Here is a 22,180-nt window from a genome sequence, read left to right on the forward strand (position 1 = left end):
CATTTAGGCGTTCACATCTGACCCACGTGTCTTAGATCCTGTGTGTCGTGACGTTTCTTTAGTGTAACTGATTTTAAGGCCTCCCGATACTACATAGATGGCGCTAAGCCCATCTTTGGTGTGGTTCCGCTGATCGGGACACGGACTCTTGTACGCAGCTGTCAGACTTGAGGGCGATTGGTACAGAGTCGGATAGTCAGCATAGCGGAAAATCATATCCTCTTGTTCTGTTACATCGGTCACATTACTATGCCTCCGACCGATGAACCGATTCCTTACCGAAGCACCGATTCCTCATTGCTTACACTGTGGTTCAGCCACCAACGCTCATCGTCTTCACTTTGTCTAGAAGGTAGTTTGTGGGGTGACGGGCCGGCCCACCACTAGAGTTGTAAAGCGTCTAATGTATGGTACCGAGGACTAGAAATGACGCTCAACATATCTGCTAGTAGAGACCGTTCACGACCCACTGGCGTTGGTGGCTGTACATGTGAAGATGCTGTGAATCCACATGTGGCCCTCGCAGCTTGTGTAATGCGTTGATTTTACCGAATTTAGTTACTCTATGGTATGTTTGTCACTGCTAGTACAGGATGCTGCCAAGTTGCGAGAAGGTCGCTAGAACAGAATGTGCATGCGGGATTTTATGTATGTGATGGCGCCCTCTGGTAGGAGAGAAGTGCCAAGCCAGAGTAGCAAAAGAGCACATAAAGAGCATGAGCTCCGTCAATAGATTTAGTCCACAGCACACAGAATCATCAGATAGATCCAACAGAGTCACTTTGCAACCGTCACCATGAAGTTCGCCGCTCAACTCTTCACCGTCGCTGCTCTCTTGGGCGCTACGCTCGCCGCTCCCGCTGGTATGCCAGCCTTATTCTCAAAACACCTGTAGAATACAGTACTCCAGGGCTCACTGACACTCCCCTTCAGCTGACTCCAACACCATTGAAGTTCGTGACGCGCTCACCAACGAGGTTATGGAGGGTATGGTATGTTGAGCCTCTACTCCCACCGATAGCAATGCAGGATCCAAGAACACTACTGACTCCAATAGACTATTGACAAACGCCAAGTATGTTACTGCTACGGAGGATTCTGTACTCCTGGGTGCCACGACAAGGTCAAGCGCCAGGTTTGCTACTGCTACGGAGGCGTGTGCACCCCTGGATGCCACTAAGCAGACAGCATGAATGAGACATGATTTTATGAGAAACTACCTAAACATATCCATTTATCTGATATCAGACAAAAAAGCCCTGTCTCCCGTACTTCTAGCCGAGTATTGATGATAGTTACTATATTGTCTGCAACTATGCGCAAGTATCCTTATGCATCACAGGACTTTACCCCTCCAAAGTCATCACCACAATAACCATCATAATCACAGCCAGAACTCTCATCGGGAACAACACCCTCATCGCCACTGTTTAAGCTGATCCGGCTTTTTGACTTGAGACACGCCATGATTCCCCATTTGACCCTTCTCAATCCAAAAATCCAACGTCTTGCTCTCCTCCCCCCTCCATACAACCTCATTTCTCCCGAGTGACAGATACCCTACCTCCTGCGTCTCTTCAACTCGCCTCTCCGTCGCCACCTTCACGATTTCCTTCCACTCCTCTCCCTTCTCCTCCCATAACATTTTTCTAAGCTCAGGAAGATACTCCACACGCCCCCCACAATGCTTCTTAATCTCCTTTTTGATAGGGCGCTCTTCAAACACCTTATCCGACCCTCCCAACTCCGGCTTGATTAGCTTTTCCCCAGCCTCTTTGGCACTCGTCCACTCCCACTTTTGGAAGCATCTCCCGAGTGTTTCCATCTGCGGCCGCGTCTGCTCAAAACATTCATCAAGACTGATAAGGTAGTCCCGTGGGAGCCATACGTCCCGCGCCGCACACTCCATAAGCTGTATATCCTGCACACCCTGCAGCGCTATTGTCTACTGTACAAATAGCGCAGCTGAGGCATTGCGGGCGTCGAAAAAGACTTTGGGAATAGCTGCGTCTTCAAAGATAGATTTCAAAGTCTGGGTTTGGGTGTTGGGAGTTATGAATGCGGGAGCGCGTTGGGCGCTGGGAGTAGTGAATGCAATTGTACCTAGTTGGAGTATGTCGACGAGGTAGTAGGTTGATGAGGAAAGGAGCGTAAGGAGAGAGATGGGGCCTACACGGTTGAGGTTTACGCCTTGCACATCGATGTATAGGGGTGAGTTGGGGATGTCTAGGTCTCGCAGCTGTTTGTATTGACGGGTAAGCAGGTTGACTAGGTATTGGATATCGGCTGGCGAGTCGATAATCTCGTATGTAGCAGTTGACATGGTGAACAATGGATGGAGTGAACACTTGTGAAATTCTGCGAACCGAAGCGAAGATTTGTACGACTGGGACTGATAGAAGTGAGTAGTCTGAGGTAGAAGAGGGGTTCACTGACCGGTTGGCGAATGTTGTATAACCACATGCCTGATTTTCGATGTGGCACGGTTGGACTACTACGCTTGCGGCGATGGCCAAGCATCAGCCCAAATAATCGTTGACAATATCCTGAATTATTGATTTAGAATTTCCGAAGTATTCGACACATATGCTGCCATTCAAGGTTTTAATTAGACAAAAAGAAGGGATCAACAATCGTCATATTACATGTCAGACATGCTCAGTTGCAATATACAGTATTGTACATGACTACACACATACCACAGCTTTCACGCTCAATCACTCAGTCCGTTCACTGTGCACCTCCTTCTCTTCATCCCTCTTCGTGGCCTCGTACCTCTTGCCGCGGAAAGAGTATACTCCCCAGTTGCTGCACGTGACATCGTGAGGGTCAAGATCGTTGAGATCCCAACGCAAGCTTCGGAACAGATTCTCGCCGGGCTCAAGCAGCATATCCATCTCATTACCGAACCTCTTGTTCAAAAATTCGACATCTTGCTGCATATCCCATGGACTGTAGCCGGTTGCAATGATCGGAACCTTGGTCTCGAGGAGAAGCGGTAGCGTTTCTTCCCACTCGTGGGCTGAGGCAGGGTTGCCGAAACCTGGATGGAAGACTACGAAACAGTCAAAGTAGGGGTCGTAGGGGTAGAAGTAGCCCGTCTTATGGATGTTGTGATAATATTCAACAAAAGTGCTGATCTTCATGGCATTGCTGATGCGGTCTTCGATTACAGCGCCAAAGGGATTTAGGGGCGTGCGCTCGGGGAGGGGCAGTTCTTTCTCGCGGTTCGCCATGCTCTCGGGTCCGATGAAATTCAAAGAGAACTGAACACGGTGGAAGAGATAGGCAAGTTGCATCCATGTTTCGCGGGGTAGGGAGGATTCTGCGCGTGCGCCGAGAATGAAGAGGCGGACAGAGGGTGGAGCGATACGTGCATTCTTCCAAGTGTCACCACCACCTGTTCGGGGTGGGTGAAGCGTATGCCGGAGTGCTGTGTTCATGTCAGTACTGCATAACCAAAGAAAAATGAGTACACACATACCGCTAAAGCTCTTCAATCCCTCTGGTGTCATGCGTCCATTCTTCCGGATATTATAGGGACTCAACTCATTCAGAATGCTGGCAATGGTCATGGGATATGTCAGAAGCTTTGTCGCCTGCCTCATCTCACGGTCCTCATTGAGCGCATCAAAGTCACGAGTGTACAGGTACGTGTCCCAGCTCGTCATGTTGACCAAAATCTCCTCCATCTGGGGCTCAGCGAATTGGAACTCGCGGAAGAAACGCCCACTCCGCAGATCGTGGTCATCCTCGTTAATCTGCCTCAGCACATCGCAGACTTCCAGATGTGCCTCGTAATCGTCTGCCCAATGTTCTTCGCAACAGTATACCGGAATGCCGCAGTCTGGACACTCGAAATCTACGTGCGCAGGGGGGGTACCCGTCTCAGAGGACTTCCGGGCTTCGAGATCCATAGGGTTGTTGATGGCACGTGTAGGCTGGTGCGAAGGATGCGGGCAATAGGCATGCTGGCGCATGAAAGCTGCGCGCTTCCGTATTTGCGGGATAGGCGAGTTGGAGAACGAATTGAAGAGATTCTCCTCGGTCAGAACCCTCGTCCGGCGAATTCCCTCAGGGTCAATGTATTCATATGGCTCGAACGGCTTTTCGAATGCTCGCTGCGGGGTCGTAGAGAGGCTGCGCTTTGGCAGGGCTAGTTTTGGCGGTGCTGGACTCTTGGTGAAGTGACTTCGTGATGTTGCCGCATTCTGGGCCAACGGACGGAGGGCTTGCGGAGAGCGCAGTGAAGCTCGTGGTGTCTTCAACTGTGAAAGACACTGTCTGCACGTGTACGGCGTCCTCATCTTTGCTATTCCGGCTTCAATTGAGGGCGCAGAAGCTGTGATGATCATGGAATCATCGTTCACCAAACTTAGCGCCGCTCGGGCAATCGAACCGCCGATTGGCTGGAATTGCCCCTCCAACCGCAACACCCTCACTCAACACCACCACCATTGTTTCCGCACAGCCTGTTCATATCATGGCATGATAGACGAGCTTCTCGAGTTCGGATGCTTGCAGCCAACATCCCATATCAAATTCAATACATATAAGTGGATAGAATACGTCAAAGATGCAGGACATTGCGGACATTGTGTTCAGTTTGGTAATACTTCCGGGATCAACAGGCATTGATACAGCGACTGGAAACAAGGTCGACTCAGAAGAGCATCCACGTCACGCCATGTTGCCTCTGCAGATGAACAACAGCTAAGTTTTCTTGAAGTAAAAGTGAAAATATGCCAGCAGCCCCAAACATTGTATGAAGACTTGCAGCGCCGCGGCAGTAGTAAAGGAATGAGCAATGGCTCTTCCACCCCATCTCGGCAAGGAACTTGCCTAGCAACTAAACGAGCTACAAAATTCCGGAAGGACTGCTCAATGCGGGAAAATCCTTGGAGATCAACGAGCATCTGGTTGTATACTTGAGGGATCGCAGCTATAAAACAAGTACTCCTTCCTGTTCTGACACCCTATCACGTCTCGTGGCCAATAGGCGCCCGTATTGTCGGTAACTATGGGGCAAATCGACTAATTCCATTCGCGGAGAATCTACGTACATGGCGATCACCAAAAGAAAACCAATACCCGTCCCCACAAACAAAGCGGGGAGAGCACAAGGTCCATGAACATTTATGTAGAGCCCCATCGCTTTGTGAAGAATGCGTGCTTGCTAGGAGCCGTGGGCAATCTCAACATTTCACAATGCTACTAAAATCGCTATTCCCGCCATTGATATCTGCACTTATACATGGCACCAGCGCTAAGTTGATATGGTCCACTTCACCTGCCAATACCAGCGACGTCATCCGAACCGCTTTACCTGTCGGCAATGGACGACTAGCTGCTATGCCAATCGGCCCTCCCTCTGCTGAAACTCTTACGCTGAATCTCGACAGCTTGTGGTCAGGGGGTCCCTTCGAAGCATCTGTAAGTCTAGCACTATACGCTTAGACATGTGTAGACTAAATATGGTCCAAGAACTACACTGGTGGTAACCCTCAATCATCAATTGATTCCGCGTTACCCGGAATTCGAGACTGGATCTTCACCAATGGCACCGGCAATGTGACAAAGTTACTTGGAACTAACGACAACTATGGATCATACCGAGTCCTGGCCAATCTCACTGTAGCTATCCCGTCCCTTGTTGGAAGTCAAGTTTCCAACTACACGCGCAAACTGGATTTGGCAAATGGCCTCCATTCGACTTCTTTCAACACCAATGACACTCAGCTTGAAACTACAGTTTTTTGCTCTTACCCGGACCAAATTTGTGTCTACACGGTTCAGTCGTCCGGAAGCCTGCCAGCTTTCGAGCTAAAATTGGGTAATGAACTGGTTGATGCCAAACTTGAAAACAAAACCTGTGTTGCCAATGGTACTGGAGCGGACTCTGGCCATTTGAGGCTGCGAGGTGTGACCCAACTAGGTCCGCCAGAAGGAATGCTGTACGATACAATTGCGCGCTTGTTACCCAATTCCGATGTAAAGGCAACTTGTGATAGCAACACTGGAATTCTGACGGTTACACCTGGGGATGGAGCAAAGAGCGCTACGGTTATCATAGGGGCCGAGACGAATTACGATATGAAGAAAGGCACCGCGGAGCACCAATACTCATTTCGAGGAAATGACCCAGGCCCAGTAGTTGAAGAGACGATACGAAAAGCATCCACGAAAACTCTCGAGGAACTGAAGAGCAGCCATCTAGAAGACTTTACATCCCTCACAGGTCGCTTCGAGTTTCTTCTTCCCGACCCCCTGAACTCAGCTCAGGTTCCAACACCGGAGCTGATGGCGAGTTATGACTCCAACGTTACTTCAGGTGACCCATTTGTCGAAAACTTGCTCTTTGACTATGCACAATACTTGTTGATTTCCAGCTCGCGACCAGGCTCTCTACCGACCAATCTACAGGGGCGATGGACTGAACAGATGGCGCCCGACTGGTCTGCCGACTACCACGCCAATATCAATCTGCAAATGAATTATTGGACTGCCGACCAAACAGGCTTGACAGAAACTCAGACGCCACTGTGGGACTACATGATAAACACGTGGGTCCCACGAGGCCACGAAACAGCCATGCTACTATACGGCGCACCAGGCTGGGTCGTCCACAACGAAATGAACATTTTCGGACATACAGCTATGAAGGATGGAGAAGGCTGGGCCAACTATCCCGCCGCCCCAGCATGGATGATGCTACACGTCTTCGACTACTGGGACTACACCCGCGACACGACCTGGCTGCGCACACAAGGCTACCCACTCATCAGAAGCGTTGCTCAGTTCTGGCTCTCCCAACTCCACGCTGACTCCTTCACCAACGACAACACCCTCGTCGTAAACCCCTGCAGCAGTCCCGAACATGGTCCCACAACTTTCGGCTGCGCTCACTACCAACAACTCATCCACCAAGTCTTTGAAGCGGTCCTGACCACGCACTCCCTCGTCGGCGAATCCGACACTGAATTTACCTCCAATGTCTCCTCGACGCTCTCCCGCCTCGATAAAGGCTTCCATGTGGGATCGTGGTCCCAAATTAAAGAGTGGAAACTCCCAGACTCCTTTGGTTACGAATTCCAAAACGATACCCACCGCCACATCTCCGAACTCGTAGGCTGGCACCCCGGATACTCCCTCTCCTCTTTCCTCGGCGGCTACTCAAACACCACAGTGCAATCTGCCGTCCGCAACAAACTCATCAGCCGCGGCATCGGCAACGGGCCCGATGCAAACTCCGGCTGGGAAAAAGTATGGCGCGGTGCGTGCTGGGCACGGTTGAATGATACGGCACAAGCGCATTTGGAGCTCAGATATGCAATTGAGCAAAATTTCGTAGGCAATGGATTTAGTATGTATAAAGGGGAGCGCACCCCATTCCAGATTGATGCGAATTATGGGTATGGAGGGTTGGTGTTGAGTATGCTTGTTGTAGATTTGCCGGCGCCGGCTGAGGGGCTGGAGGGGAAGAGGAGGGTTGTGCTTGGTCCGGCTATTCCTGAGAGTTGGAAGGGTGGGAAAGTTAAGGGGTTGAGGATTCGAGGTGGAGGTGTTGTGGATTTTGGGTGGGATGATGGGGGCGTTGTTAGGGAAGTGACTGTTGTGGAGGACGTGGGGGATGTAGTGTTTGTTAACAAGGAGGGGGATGTGCTGAGTGCGTCTTGAGAACTATGGGGAGATACGAAGGGTGTGGGATATGAATAGTAGGATGGTTCAATGGATACTTTGATATAGTAACGCTCAGAATTTTAAAGACACAACTCCTGTTCGGTATTACTTTGAGAAATCACAATTCGGACAATCGAACGGAGTGAAGCGAGCACCTGTTTGTTGAAGTCGCAATAAAAATGATCGGAGATAAAAAAACGTTATTGAATACTTCCGGACATACAGCAAGTCGAACTCCAAGTCAATAGCTTGTTAGTGATTTGAAGAGGAAGTAGCGGTAGCCAGCAGGGAGATGGTAGCCCATTCAGTATAATCTCGACCAAAATGCGAAATGAGGACAATCTAACTCCACACACCTACCAATACATTTCCAGTTCAACAAATAGGTGCAAAATAAAGTCATCGACTCCATCAAATCACTCCCTGTCCTCCATAACTCACGGCCAACTCCAAATCCTATAATCCTTTACTCCCTACCCACACCAGCACTATCCACATGTCTCCTCGGCACATGATTATCCCTCGCATCCCACACGCTCCAAAAAACCATCTTATACGCCACCACCGCAAAGAACCCCCCAATACACGCACCGCACGCCACATCAACAGGATGCTGCCATCCGTCTCTCAGTTTGGACAACGAGAGCACAACAGCAACCCACAGCGGAGTGGAAAAAACTATGAGCTTCCAATGCGAAACGGCAGTAAAGTATTGATCTGAGAGAGTCTTAAAACTGCCTTTGGGGTTGTGAAGGGCAGTCTCTGCAGCTACGTTGTGGCGTTTGGTGTCGTGGTGAGATTGCCCAAGTGTCTTGTAGTGTGCGCTGAGCCAAAGCGTGAGAAACACGAAGCCAGCGAATGCGGAGGAGGCGTGGCTGGCTGGAAAGCTTTTTTGCGCTTCATTAAGGGATAATTTGTCGGTGTTGGTGCAAAGCTGGTCGACTGTGCTGTATTGTATGTAAGACGGCATGGGGGGAACTGACGCAGTAGTAGTAGGCTCAGGAAGGTAGGTTGTTGGTCTGCATATCGCGTAGAAATTGGGTCGGAGGCCGCCGATGAGGACTTTGATAATGCACGAGAATAAGGTCGAAGTTGAGAGGGCGTAGCTGAGGCCTGTGAACTAGGGTTTTGGGATTCCAACGTCAGCCGAGATGGAACTTTCTTCAATATTAGGGACTGTTGTAGGGATAGGGAGCAGGAAAATACTTACCGATGCGTCCCAATTATAGTAGTCTCTGAGCACCCACAGATTCATGACGAGCATTATGCTGCTAGGAACGAGAAACGAGATGGCTGCCATCATGATCGTGTCGATATACTCTTCTCGCAGTGGCTGTGAGTATTTCAGGCCAATGGGATGGGTCTCTACGCCCTCGAAGTAAGGGAAGTTATAAGGGATTAGCGGTGGACAAAATCTCCAGAGAATAATTGATATGATGACGCAAAGAGTTTCTGTGAGTACATTGAGCCAGCTGTCACGGCAGATTTGGCGGAACGAAGGGGTATTGTAGTAGCCTGGCCTTAGCCAGTGGTGCTTTCCAGGGGTAAGCATGATGAGCTTTTGGTTGTCTTTGAGAATAAATTGCGAATTTTCAAAATTAAGTGAGGTTACTTGAGACATAAAGGAATTTTGGAAAGGGAAGTGTTCACGGTGTTCTCTTTTCAAATTTCCGGACCCTGTTGAAGAACTGATGATGCAAGCACCCTGCGAGACCCTTTTGACAAAACCAACAGATACGGACATCGTACATAGCGTGGTAAATGGGTCTCCACATCAGGATCTTACAAACACCACTATCTCCGCCAATACTAACCCAACATGGGATTCTCTAACATTTAGCAGCCCAGATACCATTGGCATCAGTATTCGTAACGTAATCACCATCCTTCTTACACGAATTATCGCTCTTTAAACAGGTGAAATTCTAGTAACAGTAAGTTAAAATTATAAATAGCATCAGGCTGAATAACTTCCTGTACTACATTCTACGCGTAAAGCACCCGGACAACATTCTTGTAACTTTTTGTTGCAACGCTAAGTAAAGGCTTGATCATAAAAGGAAAAAAAATCGGTAGAGAGGCCATAAGTCAGCAGCGGCAAAAGCGAGAAGGCTTAGGAAAAATAGAGTAACAAAATTCTGTGCGAGGACCATGCAGGCCAGGGTGGAGAGTAAGAGCTACACTGTGTATATATTACGAGCTATACAATGCAGAGTCGTAATTACTAATAGCGTATTATTCTTCTATGGCAAATTATCCAAAGAAAGCCTCATTATCCTTTTGGCGTCTCTACAGCATAAAACGTGTGCTACATAGCACAGTACATACATGAGTTATGATTCGGCAGTATGTCATCAGTAGCATCGATGACCCCTGTTGGCAAAAGATCTCGAGTTACCTTCGTCTTACTGAGCGATGGGACTGTAAGTGGAGCGTTTTCAATTGTGGTTCAGATGATGATAGGAGTTCAAAGGGTTTAGATGGGAATACTTTTATACAGACATGCCATTGCTTTAGAAGTGGTAGAGCGACACTATCAGGGTATCTGATATCTTCCAGCTTATATTTAATTAGAGTTTTCTTCTGATCAGTGCAACCCTGCTGCTAGCTTTCCTCTATTATCTAGGATTAGGGATTCTGTAACGATACCCGGCTCAGCGCCACCTAGACCACCAAGTGCCCGAAAAAGTACAGTACACTGCATTAGCAATACCTGGAGCTGGAGAGCTATATACGTATGACAGGTTCGGCTCTACCAGCAACACAATAATATCCGACTTAATCGCCGACAAACTTTCTAATACCATAAAGTGTAACGAGTCGGATCCTATCGGATCTTGCAGGCAATTGCGCCGAAAAAAAGGATGGCACAAAATTTCAGACCCGCTGATGCCAGACCTGGTGGTGTGTCGGCATGTCAGCGCATCCAGCATGTCACGGATAGTCCAAAGTTTTGGAAGACAAAGTGTCACTCTACACGCTGTGTCCCGGCACGTAGAGGTATACGTTACGCTATCTATTTCCTACCATACTGTCATCAGTATTGAGTCGAGTTCCGTCACGTACTCATGGTTGGTACATTGTTTTCCGCCCCTTATAAACGCCAATTATTCGTGTTTCACACTGCCCGACAAACCTGTACTCAGGCAACAACAACATGAATATAACTCCTAATATCCGCTTACCAGGTTGTAGAGACCTGGGGATACTCCTTCTTGGTAATCTTGAGGTCATCGTAGACTGAATCGTCACCTGATGATCGGTTAGCACCTGCGTTGTCAAACATCTAACAGAGAACTCACCATGAAGATGCTCGACCCGAAGCTCATCTTCATGCTCGAGCTTCTCAATCTCTTCGAGTGGCGTTTCCTTATCGTGCTTCTGATCCTTCGTGGTAGGCTTGACGCCTGATTCCAGCTTCTCGCCAATAAGTAGAATCTGACAGTACTCATAGTCCAGATACTTCGGCTTCGCCTCGACCCAAGCTAGTCCACGGAACTCTTCGATAAATCTGTCCCATGATCAGTATGTGGTGATTTCACAATGTCAAGCTCGCTCACTCTTGAGGGAAACTGGGTTTTTGAGGGAGCTGGGCCTGGGCAGGTCCACTCCGCTCAGGGTTCTTGACGCTGATGATGAAACTGCCCTGATTCCTGATACCCAGATCATCTTGTACCTCACCGAGCTTTGAAGGGATAGTAGTAGAATAGACAAGATGACATGTACGGTCCTCAGTACGTGTGATTGCGTACACACCCTCAGCCACTGGAGCAACGGGCTCAACGCGCCGAGTGCCCTGTGTCTTTGTATTGTACTCTTCCGCACTGAAGAATTCCTCCTTCAGCTCCTTTATCGTAACGTTTGCTTTCTCCACAAAAGCCATGAAACGGTCATTATGCGACTTTGGGAAAACCTTCTTTGGAAGCGCAAACAGACGATTGTTGTTGTCATCCGCAAGCGGGCCATCACCGAGTTTGGCACCGACTGGCATAGGTCGAAGGACGAAGAATGTCCGCTGTAGATCACCCACGCTTTCAGATTCTTCAATGCCGACGCGGTTGCGAGTGAAAAAGTAGATGACGCCTTTTTCAAGTACGTTCGACGGAACCTGCTTTGCACGCTGGGATGATTTCTCGATCGCGCCCTCTCCATCGGCGACTGATTCTTTTGTAGTATTGTGCGAATCGTTTTCTTCTTCGTCCCGTGTCGTTGTATGCACTTTTGACTGAGTGTTGGAATCGTTGCCACCCTGTTTCTCGGTATCAGACGGCTTTGCATTGTCGTCGTTGGACAACGCCTGCTCATCACTGGCGTCAGCAAGGTCCTCATCGACCCTTTCCTCAAATTTGTCTGTTTGTTTCACATTCTTGCCGTCGTCTGAAGCGTCTTTCATCTCCTCATCCTTTTCTTTGCTTGATCCCATCGTCTCCTCGAGAGTAGTCTGCTTCTTCGCTGCTTTAGTTTCGCGCTTGGGCGACGGCTCGACATCGTGCTTCCTCTTGGTGCCAGCTGCGACATCGCTGCTTTTCGCGGGGCTGGACATGTTACTTGAATTGTGTGTAAGAAAGCGTGTTGCAGACAAATGTGCTGATATTGGTCAATTTAGTAGAATGTAGAGAATTTGTCGATGAAAAGTTGAACAGTGAAGAATGGCAAAGAAATAAGGGTACGGGCAGACGATTGCGCTGGAAGTTTGTGGCAGGCGCGTCGCGTGTGTAGTGACGTCAATGGCAGTATTTGGCACATCAACGCGTCAGGAAGGCACGTGCAGCAATAGCTGCCAGAACAAAGTTGCAATCAATAATCTTAGTCGTCATAAGAATGAAACGTGCGAATGCGAGTGCGATTGCCTACAGCAAACATGGCCTGTAGCGCCTCTGATAAAGCACGAAAACACACAACAACCTATTTATTTTACACAGGGTGTTGACCAGGAACAGTGCTTTCTTCAACCACGCTTCTCAAGAAAATCTTTAATACCCTCTGCTACACCCTCTGGGGTTGGCTTTTCTGCACACACATCGGGAGTAAAACCAAATTGCTGTATAAGGTAGTCGCGAGTAGTCGGGCCGATGGTGGCTATGAGTATGTTCCTCTGTTCGGTAGACGCTTTTGCTCTACCAGTCTCAGCATCCAAGAGATCCAGGCTCTCGAGCATCGCCTGGCATCCGCTTGGGGAGAATACAACGATCCATTGACGTTCAAAACCCCTCTTGGTGTTGTCTTTCCAAATGGCCGAAAAGTCCTCCTTGAATGACTGCATCTCCCCGGTCTCGTATATAACCAATTCGTCTACTTTTGCCCTGGTGTTCGGCTCCAGCTCTGCCGACTGGAGTGTCTTTGGTATTATATCCCTTCTCTTATCTCCGACCATGAACAGAACAGGTGGGTTGGGAGTATCTGTATACAAGGCGTTATAATGTTGAAGGATAAAGCCAGCTAAGGCTTCACCATTGCCAGTTTCTTCACCTAGGATCGGGCATTTAAGTCCTAACGCTCGCAGTCCGCGCGCGGTAGCCGGGCCTACGACATAGAGTGGCAGGCTCTCTGGAAGCAGGTCGTCAACCCGGTAGGTTTCTTGGCTGCGAATTTCTTGGATGACCTCGGTGAACGCCTCAACGGCCCGCTGCGAGGTAAATATCAGGGCGCCGTATGTCGCAAGGCCTTGTTGCGATTTGGGCACCAAGCCTCGGCTGGTGACATGCTCGCGTACCTCGCGCAGGGCGTCTCGCTTGAACCTGTGCTCCAGCACTGGCACAAAAACGGGAGCGTAGCGGCCATTGTCGAGGCCAAGGAACAGCTCTTCGTACGTGTCCATGGGTACCGACTTCGTTTTGAGCAACAAGATGGGGACACGGCCCCGCGATTGCTCCGCCATCCCGTAGTTTGGTGGGTGAGGTTCGAGGCCCCCGGTGAATGTTCGATGGATGGAGAATGCGGCACTAGCCCATCCGCTAAAATTCGGGAAAAGTTGCCAACCTTCCGCGGTTCACTCGAGACCCTCGATTTTAATAGTTGTCCTCCCCACCGCTCTTACTGTCCACCCTCACCCTTTGGTGGTCAACGCAACTCGCGCAGACTCTCCTCTACCGTCGCACTCCGTCAGTCAACTCGTCAACCCAATTGACTGCATAGCAGACATGGCCGACGTTGCAACTCCCCCCGCCGCCCAGAAGGCCACCGCCAATGGCTCTGCCCCGCAAGGCAAGCAGCAGATCGTCAAGCCGGACAAGCCTGACGAGGAGAAGTACAAGGAGGAACTTGCCAAACTTGAGAAGGAGCACGCTGTGGCTCAGGAGAAGCTGGTAAGTAGATCGAGTATTGATGGGCCGTCGGGTACCTGCATCACATGCAGATATAAGGGTCTGACAACCAGTACTAACCATTGCTAGAACGCCTGCAAGGCTAAGCTCGACAATGCAAAGCCGAACAACAAGGACTCGCCCAATGCCAAACGTCAGCAGGAGCTCAAGACCGAGCTCAACGCTATCCGCCAGACACAGCAAGGGAACAAGTCTGGCCGCAATGCCATTTTCGAGAAGATCAAGAAGCTCGACGACCAGCTTAAGCAGCAGTTGGCCGAACTCAAGACTGCAAAGGGAAAGTCGAACTACAAGTCTGTCGAGGAGGTTGACCAGGAAATCGCACGTCTGCAGAAGCAAGTCGACGGTGGCATGATGAAGCTGGTTGATGAGAAGAAGGCCCTCGCCGAGATCAGCGCCCTTAACAAGGCCCGCAAGAACTTTTCTGGCTTCGACGCTCAGCAGAAGAAGATTGACGACATCAAGGCCCAGATCGCTGAGCAGAAGAAGCTCCTGGACGACCCCGAGAACAAGGCCCTGAGCGACAAGTACACCAAGCTCCAGACTGAGCTGGATGCTCTCAAGGCCGAGCAAGACGAGGCCTTCAAGAACCTGCGAACGCTTCGTGAGCAGACGGACAAGGCGCGCGCTGAGCAGCAAGAGAAGTACCAGGCACGAAAGGATCTCAAGGATGCATACTTCCAGCAGCTGCGCGCATACAAGACGTACGAGTCCGAGGCTCGCAAGATTCGCTTTGAGAAGAGGCGTCAAGAGCAACTCCAGTATGTTGCAAGCAAGCGCAAGGAGGCTGCCAGCAAGCGTCTCGAAGAGGCCAGCACACCTGCTTACGGTGACGAGATCATTGCTGCCGAAGGCTTGATCCGTCACTTTGACCCATCCGCTCTCCCACCCAAGGAGACCACTGCGGCAAGCAAGTTTGCTGCTTCCGCTCAACGCACTGTCGACGAGTCTGGCTTGAAGGGCACTCGCATCTCGAAGAAGGATACCGAAGAAGAGAGCTACTTTGTCGGCACTGGCGGAAAGAAGGGCAAAAAGGGCAAGAAGGGCGGCGCCAGCTCTGCTCCCGCCAAGTTCAACCTCAACATTGGCATCATTGAGGAATTGGCCAAGGTTGGCGTTGAGGCTCCCTCGAGCCAAGAAGATGTTCCTGCCACTGTCGAGAAGCTCAAGGCCAAGCTCGCGCACTGGAAAGAAGACCAAGACCGCAAGACCAAAGAGGTAAATCTGCCTGCGAGTTTCATTGCTGTCACAGAGCTAACGTAGACTACAGAACATTGCCAAGGCACAAAAGGAAATTGAGCGTCTTGAAGCAGAAGAGGCAGAGGAAGAGGCTAGCGGTAGCACTGACGCTGCCCGCAAACCTGCCCAGAAGAATCAGGCGGTTAACGGTAATGCATCTGCAGAGGCTGAACTGGCTCAAGAGAAGGATGCCGCCGCCGATGCTGCCGAAGACCTCAAGAAGGCGTCGCTCGAGGACAAGGATGCCGCCGCTGACCCATAGAGCACACAAAGTGCCGCCTGTCATGAGGGATCTAGACCCTCCAAAAAAAGGGTGACATATCCGAGACATCTGTATAGTCTGGGATCTAGCCCGATTCTTTCTTTTTAGCTTGTGGTCGGGACATTCTCCGCTGTTGTTTATGGGATACCAGCATGGCATTGGACGGGGTCACGGCGTGGGGTACGGTACTTTCCTTCTAGACGCACGGCAGATCTAGATGGTCAATACCATTATCTGATATTCTCAAGCTCACGCTAAATGATGCGGCTCGCAGTTAGTTGGACTGATCGCCGGTGTGATGTTCAAGCCCACGTTTCTTTTTAGCTTACTGCTCCTGTCGTACCTGAACCATTACTAAGAGACATGACGCAACCATTGATCATTTGGGTAAGCCCAGCATTGTTTCGCAAAAGCAGATCCGGTTAACTGTCTAATTGTTCCTCCCCACCTAGCAGCGGGGTGGGCAAACGCGACAGGACCATGTGACGTCACCACGGCGTTGTCACTACATAGTCGTGCCCTCTCGTGGATCTCTCCTGCACCACACCACCTGCTCCCAATAGTCCTCTACTCAGGTATGATTGCATCTCGCTATCTTCATCGTTGTGCTGCACCAGCTGCACGAAGACTACCACGAACGTTGTGTTTACAGAAGCTGACGCCTTCCTTGCAGCTACCCAAATCACTCACCTCTCAACGCGTCTTCTCCAACACTACCTTGAACATGTCTGGTTTCAGCAACGCGGATACTGGCTCCAAGACCGCCGACCCCTACACTCAGAAGAACCTCGAAGAACCTTCTCTGAAGGAGAAGGTCGAGGATCTGCTCAGCTTCGTTGACAAGACCAAGTTCTGCCTCTTGACCACGCAAGTTGCTGACAGCGATCTTCTGGCCTCGAGAGCAATGGCACTAGCTGCCAAGGTAAGCACCAAGGAGTATCCATTGATGTGGCACCGCTAACGAATGCACAGGAAGGACACGGCTTTGATCTCCTCTTCCACACCAATACTGAGTCTGGCAAGACGGACGACCTGAAAGAACACGCGTCGGTCAACATTGGCTTCATCAACAACTCCGGAGAATGGGCATCCATCTCTGGCCATGCATCCATCGAGACTGATCGCGAGGTTGTCCGCAAGCACTACTCGCCAGCGCTCAAGGCCTGGATCGGCGACCTCGGCGACGGTAAGCACGACGGTGGTCCAGAAGACCCACGCATTGGCATCATCCGTGTCAAGGCCAGCACTGCTCAATACGCCATATCCAAGAGGACCCAAGTCGGTGGGCTTATTGAACTGGCCAAGGGTATCGCAAGCGGCGAGTCACCAAACGTGAACAAGCTAAGGCAAATTTCCGAGGCGGAAATCCAGCAGTACAGGTCTCAATAGACGTGGTGAAAGTTTAGTGGATTGGTGTTTCTATGGTCTATGTAATTACAAAAATGCCTCGATACATTTACGATCGATATAATGAATGCAAAGTTGCGGCCGCCCAGACTTGATTGCGATGGTGGCACAAGTGTCAAAGTGATGCAGTGACGAACATGACGTCATATGGACGCGTCTTCACATGGAAAAGCACGTCAAAGGTTGCGCGATGTATGTACATAAAGCAGCCGCCTTCCGACAAGCACGCAATGCGCGTATTCACTCGGCACACCGATCGACGACATGGAAGACCCAGGTTTGTTCCAATTCCTAGGTCTGTAGCTCTTGCTGACGTGAAATCGCCAGTCAAGGAAATTCCGGCGGTGATCCATCTCCTCACGCAATCACCGCCCTCTCTACAACGCGCAACGATTGAGAAGTATTTCACGCCAGACGCCGCTTTCTCCCATCCATTCTGTCGAACATGGAGCGGGCCAAACTCTCGATGGCTGGTCAATGCGACCTACCGTTGGTACAAGATCATGAGCCCGAGAATTGATCTGACGGTGCAGAGTGTCGGTATGTTGCGTCGTGTTGTCCATACGGTTTACACGGAACTAGGCACTAATTCCCATTGGTAGCATTCGACGAAGCGAACCTGACGCTCTATGTGACAATCTTCCAGATTTTCCGCATCTGGGCAGTGCCCTTTTACTACGCGCCGGTCCGTCTGACCACGGTTCTCAGCCTGCGCCACTCGCCTTCTACGGACAAATACCTGATTGAGAAACAAGACGATCTTTACCAAGTAGATCAATGGATACGCTTCATCGCACCCGGGGGCTGGATGCTGATATGGATTTGGCAAGCCTGGGCTACGCTGTTTTGCGTGCTAGGAACATGGCTGCTGTGGCCAGTAACATGGGTTGAGGAGAACTGGGGTTGGGGCGAGGGTATAGGTATGGAGAGAAATAGGGAGATGAGAAAGGCTGGGAAGAAGGGCGAGATTAGGAGGGATGGGCTGACCAAGGAGGAAGTGCTGCAGATGACGACGTTGAGAGGCAAGGTTCTTGGGTGATTGGTGGAAGTAGCTAAATTGTCGCAATCTCTACTGACCGGTTGCTATCACACCCGTCACGGTATTTCGATATGTCTCGTTGGGGTATTTTCGTTGTCTCGGGAACTAAGCGACCACGAGCAATGTATGACCAAAATGAAACGCTGTACTTTTCAAAGAGAATCCGCATCACGACCGGAACATGACAGGCCAGCGGGACGGAGCTGTCCGGCTGCCTCCTTTGCATGCTAGCTATCCGCTGCTTCTAATTCGCGCCACATCAAGCCACAGCGAGCCATTGTGCGTACTTGCAAGGGTAGATAAGCTGATAAGAATAGAGCAGCTTATTATGGCGAGTATAATAATGAAACAGACCCCAGCGTCGGACACAGCTGCCTCGGTATGTGTACATGGTTGAGTATTTCAGGTCACGAAGTTGAAACGAAGCAAAAATGGATGCATAACTTCCATGTCATCAGATCTGCTCGCCTTGGAGATGCGAGACTTTGGGCGTAATCTTGAGGGTTTGAGGCGTGGGGCCAAGCAAGGGCAGGGATCCCCAGCTCGGAAACGGAGCAGCTGTGCGGCTTGGCCATCCACTGGCAGCGGTAGAACCATACTGTTCGTGTGCGAATCCCGGTGTTTGTTGACGTGGCCTTGAGGGGCTTGTTGCATGCTCTTGGGTTGCCAGAAAAAAAGATGGCATACTATGTACGCACACCGATGACTGGCCGGCTGGGCTGGACGGGTGCATCATCAGAATGCGCGTCGATCGATTTAGCAGAAGGGAGGAAGCGCAGTTGAAGAGACGGCTCCGGGCAATAGGGCCCACGTGGTGGGGACAAGTCGCTTGACGGCCTCTATCCACCACTATTGGGCAGCACCGCGCACTTCCGCTCCACACCGGAAAGACGTCCTGCTTGCTCTGCATGTGCAAGGCGGTGACTGTCCGGCTCAAATATTTTTCATAGTGGCCTCGTCCAGCCTCGAGTGCACTCTCCTCGTCTTCCGCATACCACAAACAGCCATGGTCATGGCACACACAAGCTGCAACGAGCCACCGGCGTCGACCCGTACCACTATAGAGACCGTTTGCTTAGTTTACCAGTCTCAGTTCCCTTTGTCACACGACATGTGCTACTGATCCCTCCAGCATGCAAGGACTCGCATACTGCTCTGCTGCCCACTGTGCCATCCCCTCTTCGGCAGGTTTTTGCCCACCAGGCCGTTGTCAAAAAATATCAGATACATTACCCCGAGCGCTGCCTTTAGCTGGCGGCAGCTGACCCTCGCAAGCACTACGTATCATGGTGCGTTGATAACGAAACAATGCCTTTGCGAGCCGACTCTCTGATGGCCGTTGAGACTGACCTGAATTGTGCTGTCTTGTAGTCGGACCGGGCCTCACCACCCGAGGGCGCTCAGTCCCCTTCACGGCATCGCAACCCCACCACAGACGATCCCCAATATCACTACGACAGCCTCCAAGAAAAAGAAGTCGGTGTGGCTGCTAGTGGACCCCACATTCGACGCAGACCATCCCGGACCACTTCGGGCACCAAAGGCTCCCCGCCCTCTTCCTCCCTGTCTTACAGCGAGGACCAAAACGAAGACGACAAAAAGAACAAAGCAGCCCGCACCACTCTCAAGAAGCTTTTGAGACGCGACTCACACCAGGGTGAATTGTCACCTGCGCCGCGCGGCGGGCAAGAAGAGTTGGACGAAGAGGCAAGTACCGTGGGATATATACCCAGACTCGGCCAAATACGAGAGAAAAAGACCACCATGCAATCAAGACGTCGAGGGAGTTCCATTGTCAGCTCTACAGGTCAGCCCAGAGCGCTTCGTCGGCGACACACAGAAGACAGTGCTGCAGGTCGCTCACGCGTACAACGTAAACATAGCTCTCTCCATCGCCACGGTGGGAAGCTTGCCGAACTGTCCGAACCATCATCGGCCTCGAGCGTGTCACAGCAATCGAGCAACTCTAGTGGAAGTAACTCAACGGTAACGCAGAAATCCCGGGAGGACGACGGCTACCCATACCGATACGAGATGGCTACGGAGAGGCAAAGTCCTACCAGTTCCATGATGAGTGCCGCTGAATCAGATGTCTTCAAGTATCTCCAGCCAGACAATGACACCGACAATTCCACGCCTGCATACCTGCAGGGCTTCGTTCCGTCGATCAGTGCTCCTTCCTTTTTGCCCTCCCCGCCTCTGAATGACTCCAACTCGAGCGATAAGCGCCCATCCGCAGCAGGAACAGATTCCAATGGATTGGATATCAGCCCACGAACATTAGCACAAAATTCCAGCCCAATGGTGCCTCAGCTACCTCATCAAGAGTTTCGCAAGTTCAAGAAGCCGCTATATGCTAGTAGCTTTGTGCATGGGCCTAGGGATGAAGACGAAGAGACGGTAGCCCAGAGCGGAGATAGTGAAGGCAGTTGCACAGAAAGTGAAGAAGAGGCCCAGCCCAGCAGTGAGTCGTCTAAAAAGTCTAAAAAGGTTACAAATAAGGTTTCTCCACCTCGGGCGCCATCTACATCATCCCGCGGTAGCGACCTTCATGCCAGACGTCTAAAGCAACAGGAGCGAGAGCTAGCCAATCACATATTGAAGAACCCCAAACCACAAAAGGGTTTCCAATTCAATGGGGGTACACCCGGCCAGGTTTATCCGCCTACGCCCATGTACAGTCCGCAGGTATACTCGGGCGCATCTCCATCAGTTACAAGTAATGGTGCGGCAAACTCACCACAGGCCTGGTCACCTATGCACACATTTCCAGCCCCACTGGCCATTGGCTATGCGCCACACCAATCCCCAGAAGCTGTTCACGCATATCCACACAGCCTGGTCAAACAAATCCCACAGCCATTCTCACCTCATCCAGGCCAAGCACAACCTTATCAGCAACACGGCCCGGCATCTGCTCAGACCAAGCCGGCTCTGACAGGCTATGAGCTTCTGGCGAACGAACTTAGTGCCCCCTCGCAAGGTGAGACAGCACGGGAAGTCAACCTCGTACCCGTGTACCGTAAGTTTGAGCACCTAAACCACCGGGTGCTATTGCACCTACAAGATGAGATGAGCGAACTGGAAGAAGAGCTGCGTACGCTGGACCGATGCATTGCGCAAATGTCGCCCAAAGATCCCTCAGGCCACGCGTATCCTGCGTCTCGACGAAACGACGCGCGGTACGGCGGCGAGTCACATTTCAAGAGAACCGAGCTGCTGGGTCGCATATTCCAGAAGCTGGAACAGTACAGTAAGTTGCAGTTGCATTTACGGGGATGTGTGCGTGTTACATGACGAAAATAAGCTTGTTACATTTTTAGTATGACAGGGTGAGGTACATGAGAGACAAGAGAAGAGAAAGATCGTCGCAAGCAAACTATTTTTATATGTATACGAAAGAAGGGGTTTCTCTCAGGGCCATTGCTAACTTGAATCGCAGACAAAGCTCTATCCTCTTTCAGCGATGTGTCGAGCAAGCTCCGGCCAGCCGGGGAAGACGATGTGGGGCGATACCGCGAGTGGATGGATGAGCACGAGCCGATTGATTATGCAGAGAGTCGGTTTTTGGAGCGCGCGTCTGACCTTGTCACTGTGCCGCGCTCGGCGGTGGCGGCTACTACTTCGACGACGGCGACAATGGCAGCGGCGGGCGAACAAGGGGCTGGGCATCATCAGTCAGCAGCCGTGTGGTTCCCGCTGATATTGGCGGTGCCTCTGCTGGCGTTTACTATAGTGCCGAGCCTACTGGGGCGTCTGGTCGTTATCGTGCTTATCGTCGGTGTGGAGCTCAAAATCGTCTCTTCGGCACCCGAGATACAGCGTTTCTTGTCGCTTCAGGAGTGGAAGGCTGCAGCATTGGTGTAAGTGGTTTTTTCCTCTCTCTTCCTTACTTTTTTCCCTCTTCACAAAAACCCATCGGAGTACCCTACGTACACGGCCCATCGTACGGCATGCAAATGATGTCGTCACATGTCGACATGGGGACAAGGGCTACATGGACCCAAGGTTCGCGGGGAGTTTTATTTTTTTTCGCCCAACGTCCGCACGAACCACAGCCTGGTGCCAGAAACCCAATCTTGTCTGCCAGCCCCCCTTGCTCGCAACCCCAAACCCAACGGGAGATTCCATATTCGATAAAGACGGGGTGTGTATGTGCGTACATGCGCCTGGAAAATTGGCAGAACCAGACATGCGGAAAATGCGTCTTTGCCTATCTTTTTATCCGGT

General features: G+C 50.9%; 8 protein-coding genes across 8 annotated transcripts; 4 read left to right on the forward strand and 4 right to left on the reverse strand.

Moving 5' to 3' along the window:
- Positions 1 to 796: 796 nt before the first annotated feature.
- PSV08DRAFT_346504 (uncharacterized protein) lies at positions 797 to 1,180 on the forward strand (the record flags this gene model as incomplete). The annotated part of the gene is made up of 3 exons (XM_014220228.1): positions 797 to 863; positions 934 to 992; positions 1,058 to 1,180. 3 exons carry the CDS (start codon positions 797 to 799, stop codon positions 1,178 to 1,180), a joined length of 249 nt encoding a protein of 82 aa, XP_014075703.1.
- Positions 1,181 to 1,417: 237 nt separating this feature from the next.
- PSV08DRAFT_358290 (uncharacterized protein) lies at positions 1,418 to 2,323 on the reverse strand (the record flags this gene model as incomplete). The annotated part of the gene is made up of 2 exons (XM_014220230.2): positions 1,418 to 1,930; positions 1,955 to 2,323. 2 exons carry the CDS (start codon positions 2,321 to 2,323, stop codon positions 1,418 to 1,420), a joined length of 882 nt encoding a protein of 293 aa, XP_014075705.2.
- Positions 2,324 to 2,610: 287 nt separating this feature from the next.
- Positions 2,611 to 5,709, reverse strand: PSV08DRAFT_406745 (zinc-finger of mitochondrial splicing suppressor 51-domain-containing protein; the record flags this gene model as incomplete). The annotated part of the gene is made up of 5 exons (XM_014220231.2): positions 2,611 to 3,433; positions 3,485 to 4,262; positions 5,388 to 5,452; positions 5,531 to 5,549; positions 5,614 to 5,709. The coding sequence occupies 5 exons, from the start codon at positions 5,707 to 5,709 to the stop codon at positions 2,718 to 2,720; spliced, it is 1,674 nt and encodes a 557-aa protein (XP_014075706.2). The 3' UTR covers positions 2,611 to 2,717.
- Positions 5,710 to 8,146: 2,437 nt separating this feature from the next.
- Positions 8,147 to 9,301, reverse strand: PSV08DRAFT_346508 (phosphatidic acid phosphatase type 2/haloperoxidase; the record flags this gene model as incomplete). The annotated part of the gene is made up of 2 exons (XM_014220233.2): positions 8,147 to 8,800; positions 8,891 to 9,301. The coding sequence occupies 2 exons, from the start codon at positions 9,299 to 9,301 to the stop codon at positions 8,147 to 8,149; spliced, it is 1,065 nt and encodes a 354-aa protein (XP_014075708.2).
- A 1,346-nt stretch (positions 9,302 to 10,647) lies between these two features.
- PSV08DRAFT_214281 (tetrapyrrole biosynthesis, uroporphyrinogen III synthase) lies at positions 10,648 to 13,581 on the reverse strand. The gene is made up of 4 exons (XM_066092113.1): positions 12,637 to 13,581; positions 11,241 to 12,267; positions 10,983 to 11,191; positions 10,648 to 10,932 (listed from the first exon to the last, which is right to left on the reverse strand). The coding sequence occupies exons 1-4, from the start codon at positions 13,556 to 13,558 to the stop codon at positions 10,862 to 10,864; spliced, it is 2,229 nt and encodes a 742-aa protein (XP_065950028.1). The 5' UTR covers positions 13,559 to 13,581; the 3' UTR covers positions 10,648 to 10,861.
- Positions 13,582 to 13,684: 103 nt separating this feature from the next.
- Positions 13,685 to 15,756, forward strand: PSV08DRAFT_406748 (uncharacterized protein). Its single transcript, XM_014220235.2, has 3 exons — positions 13,685 to 13,985; positions 14,073 to 15,221; positions 15,274 to 15,756. Exons 1-3 carry the CDS (start codon positions 13,821 to 13,823, stop codon positions 15,502 to 15,504), a joined length of 1,545 nt encoding a protein of 514 aa, XP_014075710.1. The 5' UTR covers positions 13,685 to 13,820; the 3' UTR covers positions 15,505 to 15,756.
- Positions 15,757 to 16,044: 288 nt separating this feature from the next.
- Positions 16,045 to 16,995, forward strand: PSV08DRAFT_358295 (uncharacterized protein). The gene is made up of 3 exons (XM_014220236.2): positions 16,045 to 16,079; positions 16,178 to 16,426; positions 16,477 to 16,995. The coding sequence occupies exons 2-3, from the start codon at positions 16,229 to 16,231 to the stop codon at positions 16,891 to 16,893; spliced, it is 615 nt and encodes a 204-aa protein (XP_014075711.1). The 5' UTR covers positions 16,045 to 16,079; positions 16,178 to 16,228; the 3' UTR covers positions 16,894 to 16,995.
- Positions 16,996 to 17,043: 48 nt separating this feature from the next.
- On the forward strand, positions 17,044 to 21,817 carry PSV08DRAFT_406750 (uncharacterized protein; the record flags this gene model as incomplete). Its single annotated transcript, XM_014220237.1, has 5 exons — positions 17,044 to 17,188; positions 17,239 to 17,451; positions 17,514 to 17,938; positions 19,322 to 21,203; positions 21,393 to 21,817. Exons 1-5 carry the CDS (start codon positions 17,176 to 17,178, stop codon positions 21,815 to 21,817), a joined length of 2,958 nt encoding a protein of 985 aa, XP_014075712.1. The 5' UTR covers positions 17,044 to 17,175.
- Positions 21,818 to 22,180: the final 363 nt, after the last annotated feature.

Source organism: Bipolaris maydis (genome assembly GCF_028858645.1).
Source record: "Bipolaris maydis strain C4 unplaced genomic scaffold PSV08scaffold_1, whole genome shotgun sequence".
In the NCBI taxonomy this organism is placed as follows: domain Eukaryota; kingdom Fungi; phylum Ascomycota; class Dothideomycetes; order Pleosporales; family Pleosporaceae; genus Bipolaris; species Bipolaris maydis.

Excerpts from the sequence above, each read along its gene's own strand:
- PSV08DRAFT_358295 (XM_014220236.2), top strand. The coding sequence starts at position 16,229 with ATGTCTGGTTTCAGCAACGCGGATACTGGCTCCAAGACCGCCGACCCC. Across the intron at positions 16,427-16,476 it reads CAATGGCACTAGCTGCCAAG|GAAGGACACGGCTTTGATCT; the intron begins GTAAGCACCAAG and ends ACGAATGCACAG.
- PSV08DRAFT_406748 (XM_014220235.2), top strand. The coding sequence starts at position 13,821 with ATGGCCGACGTTGCAACTCCCCCCGCCGCCCAGAAGGCCACCGCCAAT. Across the intron at positions 13,986-14,072 it reads CTGTGGCTCAGGAGAAGCTG|AACGCCTGCAAGGCTAAGCT; the intron begins GTAAGTAGATCG and ends AACCATTGCTAG. Across the intron at positions 15,222-15,273 it reads AAGACCGCAAGACCAAAGAG|AACATTGCCAAGGCACAAAA; the intron begins GTAAATCTGCCT and ends CGTAGACTACAG.
- PSV08DRAFT_214281 (XM_066092113.1), bottom strand. The coding sequence starts at position 13,558 with ATGGCGGAGCAATCGCGGGGCCGTGTCCCCATCTTGTTGCTCAAAACG. Across the intron at positions 12,268-12,636 it reads TAAAGATTTTCTTGAGAAGC|CACATTTGTCTGCAACACGC; the intron begins GTGGTTGAAGAA and ends GACCAATATCAG. Across the intron at positions 11,192-11,240 it reads AAACCCAGTTTCCCTCAAGA|ATTTATCGAAGAGTTCCGTG; the intron begins GTGAGCGAGCTT and ends ATCATGGGACAG.